The sequence below is a fragment of the Trichosurus vulpecula genome, chromosome 2, assembly GCF_011100635.1.
Source record: "Trichosurus vulpecula isolate mTriVul1 chromosome 2, mTriVul1.pri, whole genome shotgun sequence".
NCBI lineage: Eukaryota > Metazoa > Chordata > Mammalia > Diprotodontia > Phalangeridae > Trichosurus > Trichosurus vulpecula.
Genome location: NC_050574.1, coordinates 171,290,122 through 171,306,630, shown reverse-complemented (window position 1 = coordinate 171,306,630; position 16,509 = coordinate 171,290,122). Strand labels below are relative to the sequence as shown.

Sequence of the window (16,509 nt, the reverse complement as noted above, 5' to 3'; positions counted from 1 at the left end):
CTTCATATCATTGAGCCTTAGTTTCCTCTATTGTAAAATGCATGCAGTGCTTCTATAAAGCATTTGCAAATTATGAAATGCTAACTGCTATTAGTGAGTATAACTTGTATAATAAATGATGGTTCAGAAAATAGGCAGCGGTAATAATGTGAAGATGAGATTAGTCCACAGAAAACCATTTTACATTTGTTAGCAATTAGCAACAGTTATGAGTCAGATTGGTGAGGGTAGTTAACAAGGGTGGTAGTAAGAAGCTGGAGCTTCCCTGGGGCACATTCTAGAGAGACTTCTAGCACTAACTTCCATAGAATTAAGAAAGGTATATGAGAAATAAAATAGTCATAAAACCAGGAAGTGAGGGTTAGCCTAACCTAAATTACCTGACTGCACTCCTTACAGCTAGGAGATTCCGGCCTACTTTTTTTGTAAAGCAAGTTTTTCTCTCTGACTCAGCTTTCTTGTTTCACAAGAAGAAAGGCAATTGTCAAAATTTCACTCCTCTCTATCTCTAGCATCAGAGTCCTTTGAGTAATCAAGAAAATTTTTGTTTTGATATTTTATCAAAATGCCATTTCATTAAAGTATCATCTTGTCTAATAACGTTCTTTTGAGTTAAAATGGAAATCGAAGCCTGAATAATGTGGTCTTTTTTTTTTTTTTTGTCGTCTCAGTTTGCTCTGTGATGAGAGTATATATAACATCTACTGTGTGGTTAAGGTTTGACAGATGCCCTGATTTTATGTTCGGCTTTCTTTTTTTCAACTAAATTGGTTCAGAATGGTTTTTCTTTCTAGCTTCTGGTACATTTAATATAGATATGTCTGTAAAAACAGAATGCTGCTACTTTTTGACCACTCAGAATCTCTTAGCTATATAGGAAATAATATAAGGGCCAAGAATTGGACAAGGAAGGATATTGTAAGGGTTGTACTTCAAAATGATGCTATATTTGAAGTCTCTTTTCAGTAAAATTAGACATGTTGATTTTGATAGCTAATTCGTATCTAAAAACAATGCTAAGCCAATTCATATCTAAAAGAACTTGCTGGAATATATTCGGCTCTTCCTTACAAGCATCATAGCAGACCTACCCTGATTCTCTGCCCAGGAACAGAAGCAGCTGTAGCAGTGCCTAAGAAATATGTGAGCAAAGACTTTGTTTTGCCGATTTGCAAAATCAGATATTACAGCACTTTATTTTTGCAGGGATTACTTAACTGATGAGCCCAACTAATTGGAACACAGCCAAAAACTAGGAAGTAGGGAACCTTCTTTGAGCAACCGAATTAGATGTCATTTTCTATACCGAAGTTCATGAACTCTATATAGGAGAGCTTTTCAGGCCCTCTGTCAGAGCCTGTTTGTACATGTTTTAAACACAGCTTTGGTAATCTTGGTTTTCTGTTTTCTCAGTCCATAGCAAATTAGAAGTCAAATGGGGGGCTGCTATAGAGGAGACATACTGGCAGCAGCAAGAAATGCTAGCTTAGTGAGGGAAAAGGTAAAACAACTTTTAAAAACCAGACATAACTCATAAACATAGCAGTCTGCCATTGTATTTTAACCGCAAAAATTTTACTTTTACTGAATCCATCACTATATTAAAGCACCATAAGAATGTCAGTTGTTACTAACTAGCGCCTTGCACTTAGTAGACGTATTAATAAGTGTTTTTAATTCATTGAATTATGGCCACAGGTACCAGCCTATTATAGACCAAGAGATGTTGCTTACAAGTAACCCACTGAATTCTTCCTATGTTAAACATCTGATCGGGCATCTGATGGTCATCCTCTTTTCTTCTTTACAGGCTCAGTAGATGAAGGAGTCACTGAAGGACTACCTACACTTCAGAGCACCTCGGGCACTAATACTCATGCAGATGATGAAGATCGGTAAGTACAAACTTATTATGATGCCATGGTCTCCTCCACTTCTCTCATTAGAGCTACTGCTAATCTCTGCCCAGCCATACTTTCTGATCCTGTGCAGTTCTTATTCATATAAGATCCCTTTAGGTACTTGGGTATACATGCATCCATACATTATGATAAGTTCTGCTCCATAACAAATAGTGCTAAAGAACAGTTTCATTGTACTTGTTGGTAAATTTAGTATCAGCCCAGTGTAGGGAATTAATTATACTTCCTAATACAAAATGTAATGCTAATTGGAAATGGTGAGCAGAAAGTAGTGGAGTTGTAGAGAAAGGTGTCAAGTAGCAGTCTCCAGGGCAGGAAATATAAGTACTTAGGTACAAGGCTTGTTATAGGTACTCCTGAATAATTTTACAACTTTAGCCCAAGGGTTTATTTAAAGAGCTCTATCTCTTCATAATGTTCTTTATCAAACATGGTTGTGGTTCCTGAAACATATTAAAACTTTTTTGTTGGTGTTTATAAAATGGATATTTTATGTCTTGATGTAGAAATCAGTCATGTTCCATTTTACTGGAAAAATTGATAAGCCAGATTTTAAAAAATGTTAATTTCTGCAGAATACTTAATCTTTTCAGAATTACACATAAGTTGCTTTTCTTGAAATTGTGCTGTTTTATGTGTCAGAGAGAATAACATGGGAACTGAGCAGATAAAACATTCATTCATCAATTTAGCAAGCACTTACTCTTTGCCAGGCATTGTGCTAAACACCAGGAATACAAATGGAAAAAACCAAATACTTCCTGCCCTCAAGAAACTTAAGAGTCTAATGAAGGAAACAAAATGTAAATCCATAAACATTAAAGAACTTAGCTAAATTGTATCATGGCATTTGGGGGTTAGCAGGTATATTAGTAAGATGCTAATATTCATCTGAGGAACATCTGGTTCAAGGAGAAGCTTATTAAAATTAAAGGAATGAAAGTGTCCAACCCTGTCTATATAGAAATACATCCTGTTATTTTAGATCCAAGTTTAGCCAATGATTCTGAACATTTTTTATTCTAATTTGGAGGGGTTTTTATGTTTTTCACAATGCTTCAGATACTGGCTTTCTTAATCTTATCAGTCATGAAAATAAGTTTAGAAAAGTCATTAGAAATTTATTTGACTTGTTTAAAATAATTATATATTTGCCCAGCCTTAAAATGAAAATATGGATGCCTTTTGTGGTTCTTGGTTTTTTTGTTTGTTTGTTTGTTTTTTAGATTGGAAAATGTTCAGTATCCCTACCAACTCTACATTGCTCCTTCTACCAGCAGCACAGAACGACCAAGTCCAAATGGTCCAGATAGGCCTTTTCAGTGTCCAACTTGTGGGGTCCGATTCACCCGCATTCAGAACCTTAAGCAGCACATGCTCATCCACTCAGGTAATGTTAACTTCTCTGTAGTGGTTTAAATTTTGATGATTTTTAAAATTTATGTACAGGATTCTAGTCAAAATGTGTTTGATTATACAGAAGCTAGGTGTTTGTGGGCTTGACAAAGCTTCTAGGGAGACAAAATCCCAGAACTGGAAGAGATCCAAAGATAATACACACCAGTTCATATCTAAAGCATTATACCATAGATAGCATCCCTAACAATTTCCACTTGAAGACCTCCATGGAAAACACATTACTTTCTAAGGCAGCACATTCCTTTTTTTTTTTTTTTTTTTTTTTAGTAACTGATCATTTGGGTTTTATTTTTATTTGGAGACAAAATTTTGCTTTTCTGAAGCTTCTCCCCAAAACTGTTTGTAGCTTTCTCTTTGAGGGTCAAGCAAAATAGATGTTAATCTCTCTTCTGCAGGATAGACACCATTGCCACCAGACTACCATCTAACCCATGGACTTTCCAAAACTTTCTTCTCCAAGCTAAGCATTCCCAGTTCTTTTGATCAGACCTTGTATAGCATATTTTAAAGTCTCCTCATCACCCTGGGCCTTTCTCTTAGGATATGCATCAACTTTCCTTTTTAAAATGTAGCACTAGAACTGAATGTAATACAAGAACAAAAGTTTGTTAGGATTATCACTTCCGTTATTAAGATAAGGACACTATGTTTATGCAGTTTTTTTGGTGAAGAATACAGTATAAATCTTAGAGACCTTCATAAGTTGGAGTCATTATTATACCTTTAGGTTTTGTTTTTTATTTTACATGAACTATCATGTAGCTTCCTCTCCGTCACCTAGTGCTTATATAATTGATAGTTTTATATCAAATTGGGAACTTTTCATTTATCCTAGTTCGTTTCATATATTTGACTCAATAGTATATTGGAAAGATATTTTTGGATTTTGTTTCTGTCGTCCATTATATTAGTTATCCCTACCAGCTTTGTGTTATCTGCAAATTTAATAAGTTCGCTATTTATCCTTTTGAGTCATTAATAAAAAATTTGAAAATGACCATATGTTACACCATATCCCCACATCGAAGCCCATTCTTTGAAGTCTCATAGCAGCAATCGTGACCAGCAATAGCAGCATGCATCAATATTGTCTCCTGTTTCTGAAGTATTCTAGAGAATGTTTTTTTGCTATAAAATTTTGGGTTTTCAAGTTACATATGGCAACAAAATCTATTTCACTAAAATTAGAGTCTGTTTGATTTAGGCCCCCCCCAAATTGTTTCTTTCATAGAAGCAATATTCTTTGTTCCCGACAGGCATTAAACCATTTCAGTGTGACCGCTGTGGGAAAAAGTTCACCCGGGCTTACTCGCTAAAGATGCATCGCCTAAAGCATGAAGGTAAACGCTGTTTCCGGTGCCAGATATGTAGTGCCACTTTCACTTCCTTCGGGGAATATAAACACCACATGCGGGTTTCCCGGCACATTATCCGCAAGCCTCGGATTTACGAGTGCAAAACTTGTGGCGCCATGTTCACCAACTCTGGAAATTTAATCGTTCACCTGAGGAGTCTGAACCATGAAGCGTCAGAGCTAGCAAACTACTTCCAGAGCAGGTGAGGTGCACAACAAAAATCTAACCAGGGAAACTGCTTTTCTAAACTCTCTCTTCCTACTTTCAGGGCAGCCTGCTGTGTTTTTTTTATCAGGTTTGCCAGCCAACTGCAGTCACATTCAGTTTTAACCCCCACTCCACTATCCATACTCTGATCACTTCTTAATTGTATACATTTTATATGCTCACTATTAAGATTTTTACGGTAATCAGAACACTTTTAAATGTTATTTTTAAAGTAATACAAAGCTAACAAAATATTTCTATAATATTAATGTTATTTGCCTAACAGACTACAGTACAATTAACCGTATCAAATGATATTTGGCTATAATGAATTATTTCAGACACTTTAGGCAAGAACAGATTTTTGACCATTTCTTTTTTCTTTTTAAGTTCTGTGAGAATATTTTTAATGGAGTGGAGTGTTTTTATAGAGGAACCTTGGAGCAAACTATAATAGATCAATTACATTTTTCCCTTTTACCCATTTGAACAAGGTCAATACAATCCCTTCTTCCTTTGATTTTTCATCTTAGGTAGACTGCTACAGATAATAATTTTCACGAGTTAAATTTCTATTTTCCACCATTTTGTTAGTACTTACTGAAAACTGCCTGTGTCCTGAGCTCATAAGCACTATAACATTCTTAATTTTCAAGTTAACGTTTATAAAAGGATTTTGGTTTTTGGCAGTATTCTATTTGTTACCAGAGTTCCTTTTTTCATAAAAGCAAAACATTCTTATTTTAGGGGCGAAATTTTTATATTTAGTTTCTGCTTCTCAAATATTGGTCTCCCTTTGATTTTTAAAGAAATTTTTCATTATTTACTTTAAAAAGGCACAGTGGCCAAGTTTTAACTATCCTTTCATTGGTAAACTGAATTTTTTATGTCTTTATGATTGTTATACTACAGAACTTTAACTGTATGTGCACGGTTTTCTCTAACCTAGAAGATTCTAATTGATTATATGAACCAACTAAGCTTATTTAGGCATTATACTTTGAAGAGTAAATGAATGTGGTTCTTTTTATATACCTGGTCTCCTTTCTAATATCATCTTAAGATTTTATCAGAATTTATACATTGGATAAATGTTTGGGCCCATGGAAATTTTCATTGTACTTTCTTTGATTGCTTCTAAATAATCTGATGGTAAAATGTCTATAGTCATGAAAAAGATTATGCCTAAGAGTGAAATTTTCCTAATTCAGATATATGATGAAAGACATAGTTAACTAAAATTGATAAAATATTTAAAGCAATTAAAGATTTTGAAGCAACAGTTTTTCCAGGTCAAAATAATCTCCATTATGTAGTGAAACTTGCATACAATTAGCTAGATGGTGCTGCTAATAGAACATTGGACCTGAGTTCAAATTCTGCGTATATACTTAGTAGCTGCAACTCTGGTCAGGTCTTAACTTTTGTTTCACTCAGTTTCTTCTAGCACCTTCTCCCAAGGTTGATTTTTGTGAGGATAAAATGGGTTAATGTTTATGAAGTGCTTTGTAAACCTTAAAGCACTATACAAATGCTTGCTGCTGTTGCTAATGTTATTCCTACCACTACTATTATTGCTTCAAGTTGGCATTGGAATCTGAATGAATATCTTCCTCAGAGAATTAATTCATAAGTGTTTCTTATATTTTCACCCTAGTGTCCGAAGATGACTTGATTTTTTATTTTTCTACTAGGTAAGATATTCCTAAATCCAAGTATGCACAAGGGTATAGCCCCTTAAATTTATTGTTTAGTACAGGGGTGAGGAACCTGCAGCCTGGAGGCCACATGTGGCCCTCTAGTTCCGCAGGTGCAGTCATGTGAATCCAAACTTCACAGAACAAATCCCCTTAATAAAAGGATTTGTTGTGTAAGACTTGGGCTTAGTCAAAGGGCTGCACCCAAGGACCTAGAAGGCCATGTGTGGCCTCAAAGCCACAGGTTCCTCACCCCAGTCTAATATTGTTTTGAAGCTGAATTTGTGTATAGTTTATCCAGCAGGGCGCAAGAAACTGAAATTGATAGTGACCTTTCATCCAAAAGATATGATTTTAATGGATATGATGATAGGATCAATTTTGTATTTGCATAAAAGGTAGGATATAGACTGCCTCTCTGCTGGCAAAATATTTTTAAAACACTCCCATAAATAGTGTTTTTATATTGCTAAAATAGCCATCTCTATAAATTGGAAAATAACACCTTCCTTTAAAACAATTTACCATTCATACACAAAAGCACCATTGTTTTTGTTAGTGTGAGAATGTATTTTACTGACTCCTGTTGGTATTTAGAAACAGTTTTCATATCCTTAAGCATTAGGACCAAGTGCCTTTTATGATTGTGACATTTTTTTGTAAAATCACTAAGATGTAGTGTTCTTTTTTTTTTGTTTTGTTTTTTTTGTTTTACAGATTCCTTAATTCTATATTTGAGTACTAATAACCAGAAGAAATGTGATTGTTTTTTTTAAACCTTTGTTAGGTAAAAATGTCCAAAATTCCTACTTTCCCCAGATAGTTTTAAAAATCAACATATAGAGTGGTTGATTCTTCATCTTGTGTTTATGCAGTTAGTCATTCTTCCCTTTATTTGCCCATCAAGCAAATATTTTTCTGTCAATGGATTTTTGACAGTATTTTTCAGATACAAATATTGAACTAAAGGTTGACAGGCTTATTCCATTCTTAAGCACTTTTACATAGTGTATTGCCATACTCAGCTTTTTAGGTACTCTGATGATTAGATTTACCCTTTTTACTTATACCCTTGAATAGCTGTGCAGATAGTTTTCTTTTTTCTTTAGAGAAGAATTTAAATGTTTTGATATTTAATATATTGGTGTAGTGTTCTTGGGTTTTCCCAGTTAAACAGGGAGACACATCTAAAATAAAAGTTTGTGGTAATTGCTCCAAATACCAATTATGTAGACTTAATATTTATAAGCATATTTATATCCACTCGTAGAACATCTCCACTCCCTTCCCCCCCCAAAAACAATCCAGTAATATTTTCACTATCTCTACACGTTGTAGTCTTGAAATATATGCATGCCTACTAGCATTTCATTTTTATTTCTGATTAATGTAGGAATTCATATTCCTAGTTTAAAATTTTCATAACTTTTTGGGGTTAGAAATACCCTAAAGATCATTTTCTTAGCTGAAAAGAAATATGATTTGATTATGATAAGAAACTGTAAAGAGGACAATAAACTAGAATGTGAAGCTGCTATACAATTATAAGCAATACAAAATAATGCATATTTGGTCTCCTTTGTTTTAATTTTACTCAGGAGCAATGCTATTAAAAATACCTATGTTGCGAGTCAAATTTTCTTTCCTTGAGATTTTAGTATTAATTTGGTTGGGCAAGGACTTTAACTCTTCAACTGCATTTAGTGCTTCTTTGAAAAGTAACGTTGTGTTTTGTCCTTTGCCCCTCATTTAGTGATTTCCTAGTACCGGACTACTTAAACCAGGAGCAAGAAGAGACCCTTGTTCAGTACGAGCTTGGAGAACACAGTTTTGAAAGCAATTCATCTGTCCAAATGCCTGTCATTTCACAGGTCTCATCAACTCAGAATTGCGAAAGCACTTTTCCCTTGGGGTCTCTTGGTGGTCTGACAGAAAAGGAGGAAGAAATGCAGGAGCAGCCAAAGACCAATGCCAGTACTGAGACAATTAGAGATGACCCCCCAAAATTGGAGCTATCTTCTATTACTATTGAATAATTTCATGGTGTGGTGTCCTTTTTGTTTTTATGTTTTGTTTTAGTAAGTGCCTGTTCTTGGTTCTATACATTTTTTAATTTAATTTTTTGAAGAAGAAAGGGTGTAATGGGGGAAAATACTTTTTACTTTGTTAGCTATGCTTTAAACAGAAAACTGCAATAGATGTCATATTTTTCATGATAGAGAGATCACTCTTAAGACTGAGTGATAATAAGATCATGTCAAATCATAATAGAAGCTGTGATACAGTTAAGGAAAACCGACTGTCTCAAAACACTTACTAATTTCTTCTTCCACCATTAATGTAGATTGCCTCTTGTCTGCAGGCCATTGGTAAAGAAGAAATCAGAAGACTTTCAGTCTGACTAAAATGCAAATATATGCCAGAAATATATTACCATACAGACCGATGTCCTAAGTAGATACTTATCCCTCCGCTTAGGACCTTGAACAATATTTTTTAAAGCCTACTGTTTTCTTGAACTGTTTACAGTAAAGTTTTTATTCTCAAATTATTATGGTAAATGTTTCTGAAACTTAACATTCTTTTTTTATGGTACTCCATCCTTTAATGTTTCACACTTCTCCAAATATTTTTTGCTTATGTGGAGGTCTGCAAGAAACTTACGATTTTTTTTAAGTCCAACTGTGCATTTAGAAATTGAGAAGGAAGGAGAATAATATACATCCTGTCCCAACAGAAACTAGTCTACACATCTTCATGCCATACTTTTTTGGCTGAAAACTTGTTTACCTGAGCTATGACTGTTGACGTTTGGCTAAGTGGTTTATTGTCCGATCCATTTTCTTCTTGCCCCATATTCAGTTGTATTTTATTTTTCAAATACTGGCCTAGTAGCAAATTTATTGAAGTAAAAATATTGGAATCTTTTATGTTCATACATGTGTATGCATACTTGGTGATTTTCATTATTCTCTTTGGTATAAAGCAAAGAATTCTCTGTAGAGGCCAAGTTCTTAACCCAATAGGGGGTTGTTTACAAAAAGTCTATGTGACAGTGATAAATTGTCCTTTTTCCAAAATATTTTAAACGATTGCCAGGTTTACTAAAGGCAGCAGTTACTAGAGCTTATACAGACAGTTAAAGCAATAAAGTAAGAAGTTCATGGTTCCATCTTTTCTAGCTTTAAAAAAGGCTCAGTTGGAACTGATGGTCATGAAGGCATTTAGGCATCTGCAAAGATCTGACAAGTACCAATAGGGTAACAGTAACATTAGAGCATTAGATTAGCGAGTATTCATTATGCTGCTGTGGTGTTTGACTCCCTGAGTCAGCTGAAGTTGAAGCTTCTGTGATGCTAGTGATTATGTTCTGTAGCACATCTAGCACCATTAAAGCATCACTGATCTTGAGCCTCCAAAGAAAATATATGTTGATTTCGCAGGTTATGAAAATTGAAGTATTCCTTTATTTCTCCACGTGGTTACCCAAAGTAAATTATAAAAGCACTTGTGTAGAATATGAAAAGGAAATTCAAAAATAATGCCCTGGTTAAAACATAAAATATTTGCTTTGTTGACAGGTGCTGGGTGGTAATTGTAGAATTATTTTTAGTAGAAATATGCTAATTTCATTGGACCCGTTTCCATTTCAAAAATTGACTAATTCATTGTCTAAATTTAATCAAATTTTGAGTTGTTCTCTTTCATGGCTTTATGAATGTAGAAATGCTATAAGATTATAAATTATATTCCTTTATAGCAGTCAGAATTTAAATAATTTCTTCTGAAGGATTTTAACATTAAATATTTTCTAATTTTTACAAACACAAAGATAGGCAAAGTTAACTCATGCAGATTTTTCTTAGAATAAAGGTACTTGTTCATCCTTCTTCAAAATGTTCTTACCTCATCTTCCGATCTTGTTTCCATCTCCCTACCTTGCTTCCATGAAACTATTGTTTCTAATTTTGTTCCCAAATATAGGGAGGGCTTACCTGTGAACTTTTAAGGAAGATAAGTAAATAGCACCACCAGTTACACTTCTTTGCAACTGGGTTGTTACTTTTTGCAACACTTTGTGATCTTTTTGAAACTGCTGCATCCATACTAAAGAAAATAGGCTTTTAAATTTATTTTAATGTATTGTCCTATCTTTTTCTTTTACATAAATGAAATTTAAAGTTTATTTTTAAATCAAAGGCAAGAAATGAACCTCCCCCCTTCTTCCCCTCCAAAAAAACTAAGGAGTTAATAGTGTTCTCATTTTTTTTTTTGGATGGGGAAAAGTGATAAAGAAGTATATATAATGAATATGAAGCATTAGCATTCATTTCTACCTTTTTGACATTTTAGTATCTCTTCCTTTTTTATTTAATGTCTATGCACAGTTACAGAGGGAAAAAGCAGTGTTCAGGGTAGAAGGAAGAAGTAAGTAGAATTAAATAATTCCATCCAAGCTTCTTATCCTCCCATCCTGAGAACCAAGCAATAAGGTAAGAGAGCTCTACACAGTAGTTGCTCTCCAGGCAGGATGACTGTATTCTCTGACTGTTGTGAGATAAGCAACACTGAGTACTCTCTACAAGTGGAAATTTCAGATGTGCAGATTTCCAGGTTTGTGTAAATTTGTAACAGCCTCTTAAGCTTTCTTGATTCCTTACTTCATTGCCCCAGTCCCGTCTCTCCCCCAACCCCTCTCCAGTTTATGCTAGGTATTTAGCAGATATTTCATATGAGAACATTTAAATGAAATCCTTAGTTTATTTTTGAGGGGAAAGGTAGATAGATTATTTCACTGAAATACATTTGGTATAAGGATATTTGGCTTATAGGCCTGTATTTAGGAAATTAAGCTATAGAATTATTGCGAATAATATCTAATTATTTTTATTTCTAAATTCTCTAAAAAAAGCCCCGAAAGCAATTTTTACCATTAATTTGTAGGAGAGCATACAAATGGGTGAAATACCAGTGCCTATTTAGTTGTCCCCCAGAAATTACCACAATACCTAAGCATTGGAATATTTTCATTTAGATTATTTCTTTTTTTATGTCCCCCAAAACATAGTGTTATGTCTTAATGGGATTAAAAGTTTTGGGATATATCATAAATTTGTCTTTTTAAAACTAAGGGCTTTATGTAAGGAAAGCTTTAATTTCAGTCTTTTAACTATTAAAAAAGTCTCATGTACATTAGAAATGAACAAAAGTTCTCACAGCTAACCCCTTAATGCCAGGTATCACAGCTAGTTTGTTCTTTCCATTAGCAATGGTGAAAGTTCATTGTGTGCCATTATGCATAATAATATGTATTGGTCAGCTCTTTACCTCTAGTGCACAGAAGGCATTACAGCCATTTTAACATCGCAAGTGTTGTTCTTTCCAATATTTAAGTTGTAAATCTGTGTAGGAAAGTGGGAGGTATCTAAATCTTGGGGCTAAAGGGGTAGGTAAGGAAGAATTGGGATTTTGTTACTGTGGTTTACGTTTCAATTTTTCTATAAGATGTTATACATGGAGAGTCTTAATGTTACTGATTATTATGATGACACAGTTTTTTTAAAAAATTAATGAGCTGTTGGATTGCACTCAATTTGAATTTTAAATAATAAGACATATATTTAATCAGTTTTTAAAGTTCTCAAGTGCAGCTTGACTTAAGTGGGTAAAATATTTTGGTGGTTAACCAAAGTTTATTTAGTCTTAGACTTTATTATTCAAAAATATTTCAAATTCAGTTCTGGATCACAGTAAACATAGTTCCATATGTGTCCTTTAGTTCTTTAAAACAAACAAAAATCTGCAATCTTGCTAAAATAGTTTTCATTAGGCTAAATCTAATAGAATGTTTAGCAAACTTAATTTACTATTAATCGCTCAATTAAATTATACCTCCTGAGCCAAATTCTTCCGGTATCTACATTCTTGACTAAGAGGAGCTCTGCTAGGGTTAAACTATTTCTTGATATTATTGGCCTGAGAGTTAAAAGTACAGTAACCAAAGCTATAGAAGGATCTTATTTACTGGTTCTCATTGTGAAGATTATAATGCTTTGGTCTTTGTAATTTATCATAATCAGCCCCTCCCCCAAAGTATTTACCATTTACAACATAATGCAGTAGCAGTTGTGCAGTTATAGTAGTATATATTTGAAGAAGTTTATCTTTAACTGAAGCGTTTTATGGTTTAACTGAGAGGGATTTAGGATGTGGTTAAAAATCAGCTTATTGACATCTCTGTGATGCTTTGAAAGACTACCTCATGTGAGTGTAGTTAAATAATTTTTCAAATAATTACATGGATTTGAAAGAGTATTACCAATATAAAGTAGCTAACTGAAAGAAAGAAATTATCAAAATGACATCTCCTTTCCATTTATGATCATTTTCTTAAAACATTCATACTAACTACAGATTTTGAAAGTTGGTTTGAAAAAATGAATAACCTAGTTTCCTCTGCTTAAGCAGTAAAACAAAATTACAAAGACATGAAAAAATAGCATTGTGGAATATATACCTTGAGGAGTTCATAAAGCTATGAATATTCCCTTAGACTTCTTAAGTAATTTATCGAATTTACAAACATTAAATTGGGCTTCTGTTAGTACACACCTGTTTCCCATTTTTGGTTTCAAAGTTGTCTGACAATGTGGCTATTTGTATTTCCTTAGGAATCCCCAAATTAGCCTGTGATGTTTAGTAGGCAATAATGATTCAAGGTAAAACACATTACTCTGAATTAAGTATCCACTGGACCAGTGCCACAACCAATGAAGAAAGCATCTCTGACAGTTGAAAGTATCATTTTACATTCGATACAACTAAGGCCCTAAACTATTTGAGACTATAGCAGTTTGTGGGAGAATTGTTAATAGAAGTCTTATTATATTTTCTTTTTCAGAAGAAAACTTTGTACCTTCAACCTACCGATTCCTTTTTACACTCGAACTAGTCACTGCTTTTTTCCATTTTGTATCTTAGACATATTTATTACATCGTAATGAATACAGTACAAAAAGATTGAATTTGTGAAAGTAAGGTTCTTAAAACAGAAAAACTTACTAACTTACACACTAAATTCTGAGATAACATTTCCATGTTTGTGAAAGTAGTAATATTCATAACCTTTATTCATATAATGTTGCTGAGGCACATAATTTGAGATTGTCATAACAAAGTTCATTTCGTGCCTCAGTAACTAAGCTCCCCTCTGTAGGTTCCAAGTAGGATCTACTTTATACCAAATTTCACTCTATAGCAAATGCTGTTATAGTGAAGTTCTAGTGTACATAATAATAGCTTATAGAGAGCTTAGGAATTCAGATAAATGTAATTTTTTATTCATTCTTTTGTAAAATAATTTTTTTAGTCATTTAATTTTGAAGTGCCTGATTTAAAACAAATTCTTTAGTTGCTAGCTCTTTTAAATTGACTGCGTTTATTGGTTAGGCCTCTAGTCTTGATTTTAACTCTGATCTTTTGGCATACTATCACTTTGTCAATCAGATTTTAGTTTTGTGATTCTTAAAATTCCTTTGTCACACACACACACACATACACAATAGCTGAATTTCACCTTTCCTTTCATGCTTCAGTATCTGAATGAATTAAAAAATCAGTTTCTGGACAAGTTAAAAATCTCATTCATGAATGCTCACATACCAAAGTACATCTGATGAGGGCAACATGTTTCTTCCCTGCTTTGAGGGAACCCTAATCATCTCCCTTTTGATGTACATTAAGTTCCTGTTAGCATTAGTAGAAACTTTTGATTTTAAGAGGAGTAGTCTGTCTCTCAGCCCCTAGAAGCAGATACTTCTTATAGCAAAAATCTCTGTTGTTAAATTATAAATGTTGTGTTTCCTTAGCTGGCTTATTCTGATTATCAATTTAATTCTTGTGTTGACAAATGCTATCTTAAAGTCTCTCATACTGAGAGAATAGCAAAGTTTTGAAAATTGCACTGCTTTTCAACTTTCAGGTACCTGATACCAATGATTCACATCAGGTATTTGGAAGGAATAAGACCACGAACTTTAATTTTTTTTCCTACAAGTAATGGCTTCCAATGCTTATATTATGAGAGATTTTAAAACATTGTTGTAAACTTGGAAAAAAAACCTGTGGTCCCCCAAAACTTGGTTTTGGTCTAAGTTTCCAAGACTATTTAATTTCTTTGGTTTCTGGTGCCTCGTGGTGCATCAGATTTTGCCTGCCTCTTTTTAGGGCATCTTTGTGGCACCTTATATCCAACTTGGAGGATAGTATATGTCTAAATTGCACGTATACCATCTTTTCAAAAGCCATTTTATAAAAGTCCTAGTATTTTAATATTTAAATATATATATTTGTGAAAGATACTTTTAGAATGGACCCCTTTTTTTTAAAATTTAAAATTCTCATTTTTTTAGAATAAAATGAAACTTTCCAAGACTCTAATTGTCTTTCTCTATAGCAACATAAAAAGATAGTCAAATTGAGGTCAAAGGCCATAACCTGACTATCATAAAAGAAATTGGTGGTGGTTAATGCAAAACATCATAAAAGCAATGACCCTTAAAGAGAAACATGAAGGAAACGATTCGTGATTTTAATTCAAGAGAACTAGATTTTTATATAAAACTGCTTTTTTTTAAAATTTCATATTAGCTGCCATAGTAGCTCAGTGTTTTACAGAGCTAACAGGTCTGGCCCCACCAAAAATAAAAATAAAAACTAGATGAAAACTATACCCCACTGTCTTCCGGATGGGTGACTGTTTTGTTTATCTGATGCATGCTTTAATATTTTGCATATATCCCTGGCAATAAGGGAATTTGGGGGTGGTTTTCTTAACCCTGCCATTTTGTGACTTTATGGGCACTGGCAGTTTGTGAAACCCTTGAGATAGGATATTGCTGGAGGAAAAATGTGAATTAAATTATGTGGGTGGGTGTTGTTGTGTATTCTCCCACTTCCCCCTCCCCCCCAGCTCCTAGCAACAGTAAAACTTTTAACTGTGCCAGTCTCCAATCACCAGCTCTATATCCAATTGTCATCTCATTCAAATATAGCTTCTTTTGGTGACAGTGGCCACAGCTAAGTTACTTGGCATGTTTGACTTTCAACAACAGAAATGGTTTTTGTTTTGCTTTTGTTAAATGTGTACAATGTTTAAAAATTCACATTTTATATACTAGTATCTGGCTATTAGTATTTTTCAGGAACCATAGTTCTTGGTGGCTATATATGTGTATATATACATATATATATATATTTTTGTGACTTTTTTTGTAAACTAAGTGCCGTTTGAACGTTACAATCATTTTTAGAGTTATTGTAATCAATGTGAATATCATGTTTTTCAAATCTGTTCTGAGCCTGTAGTGTTTGCTTTGTGATCCTCCGTGTACTGTATATATTCTGTATAGTACCATTGTACCGAAATACTAGCTTGTTTGATATAAGGAGAGTTATGTATTGATTACTTTTTTGCTAGCCTGGTTGTTTAATCTTTAAAAAAAAAAAGCTTTGAAATACAAAAAGAAAAATTTCTCCAAACTGGTCCTTATTGAGGTCCAAAATTGAGGTGCAGTTGGGCAAAAAGGGCAGGGAAACACTAGCTTTGAGTGTCTTTGGATAGAAACATGAGGCTAAGATTTTTTCATTAAAATATATTATTAATGTTTTATGGGGTAAAATTTTTCCATTTGTTGTTATTTAACCAAATATTTCTCAACTCTTTGGCTAAACAGTTAAGTGGTGAATGGTTTCTGGTCTTCTGAGGGCAGAGGAAACAGTATAAGCATTATTTCTGACCTGTGTCTCTGAAAAGGGAGAACTTTGCATGAGGAGAAACATTTCTTGAGCACCTGCTACATAAAAGCACTATGCTAGATGCTGTGTCTCAGTTTCTTGGATGAATGTGCA

General features: G+C 33.7%; 1 protein-coding gene across 6 annotated transcripts in view; it reads left to right on the top strand.

Moving 5' to 3' along the window:
- Positions 1–10,355, top strand: part of ZBTB44 (zinc finger and BTB domain containing 44) — a 64,598-nt gene extending 54,243 nt beyond the window's left edge. For 4 of the 6 annotated variants that reach the window (XM_036742845.1, XM_036742851.1, XM_036742847.1 and 1 more), the window contains 4 exons: positions 1,811–1,895; positions 3,149–3,312; positions 4,598–4,898; positions 8,354–10,355. In XM_036742845.1, coding sequence (XP_036598740.1) covers positions 1,811–1,895; positions 3,149–3,312; positions 4,598–4,898; positions 8,354–8,636 — 833 coding nt within the window. In that variant the 3' untranslated portion in view covers positions 8,637–10,355. The remainder of the gene's footprint in view (positions 1–1,810; positions 1,896–3,148; positions 3,313–4,597; positions 4,899–8,353) is intronic. The other 2 variants (XM_036742849.1, XM_036742850.1) reach the window with 1 other exon arrangement.
- The last annotated feature ends 6,154 nt before the right edge of the window (positions 10,356–16,509 follow it).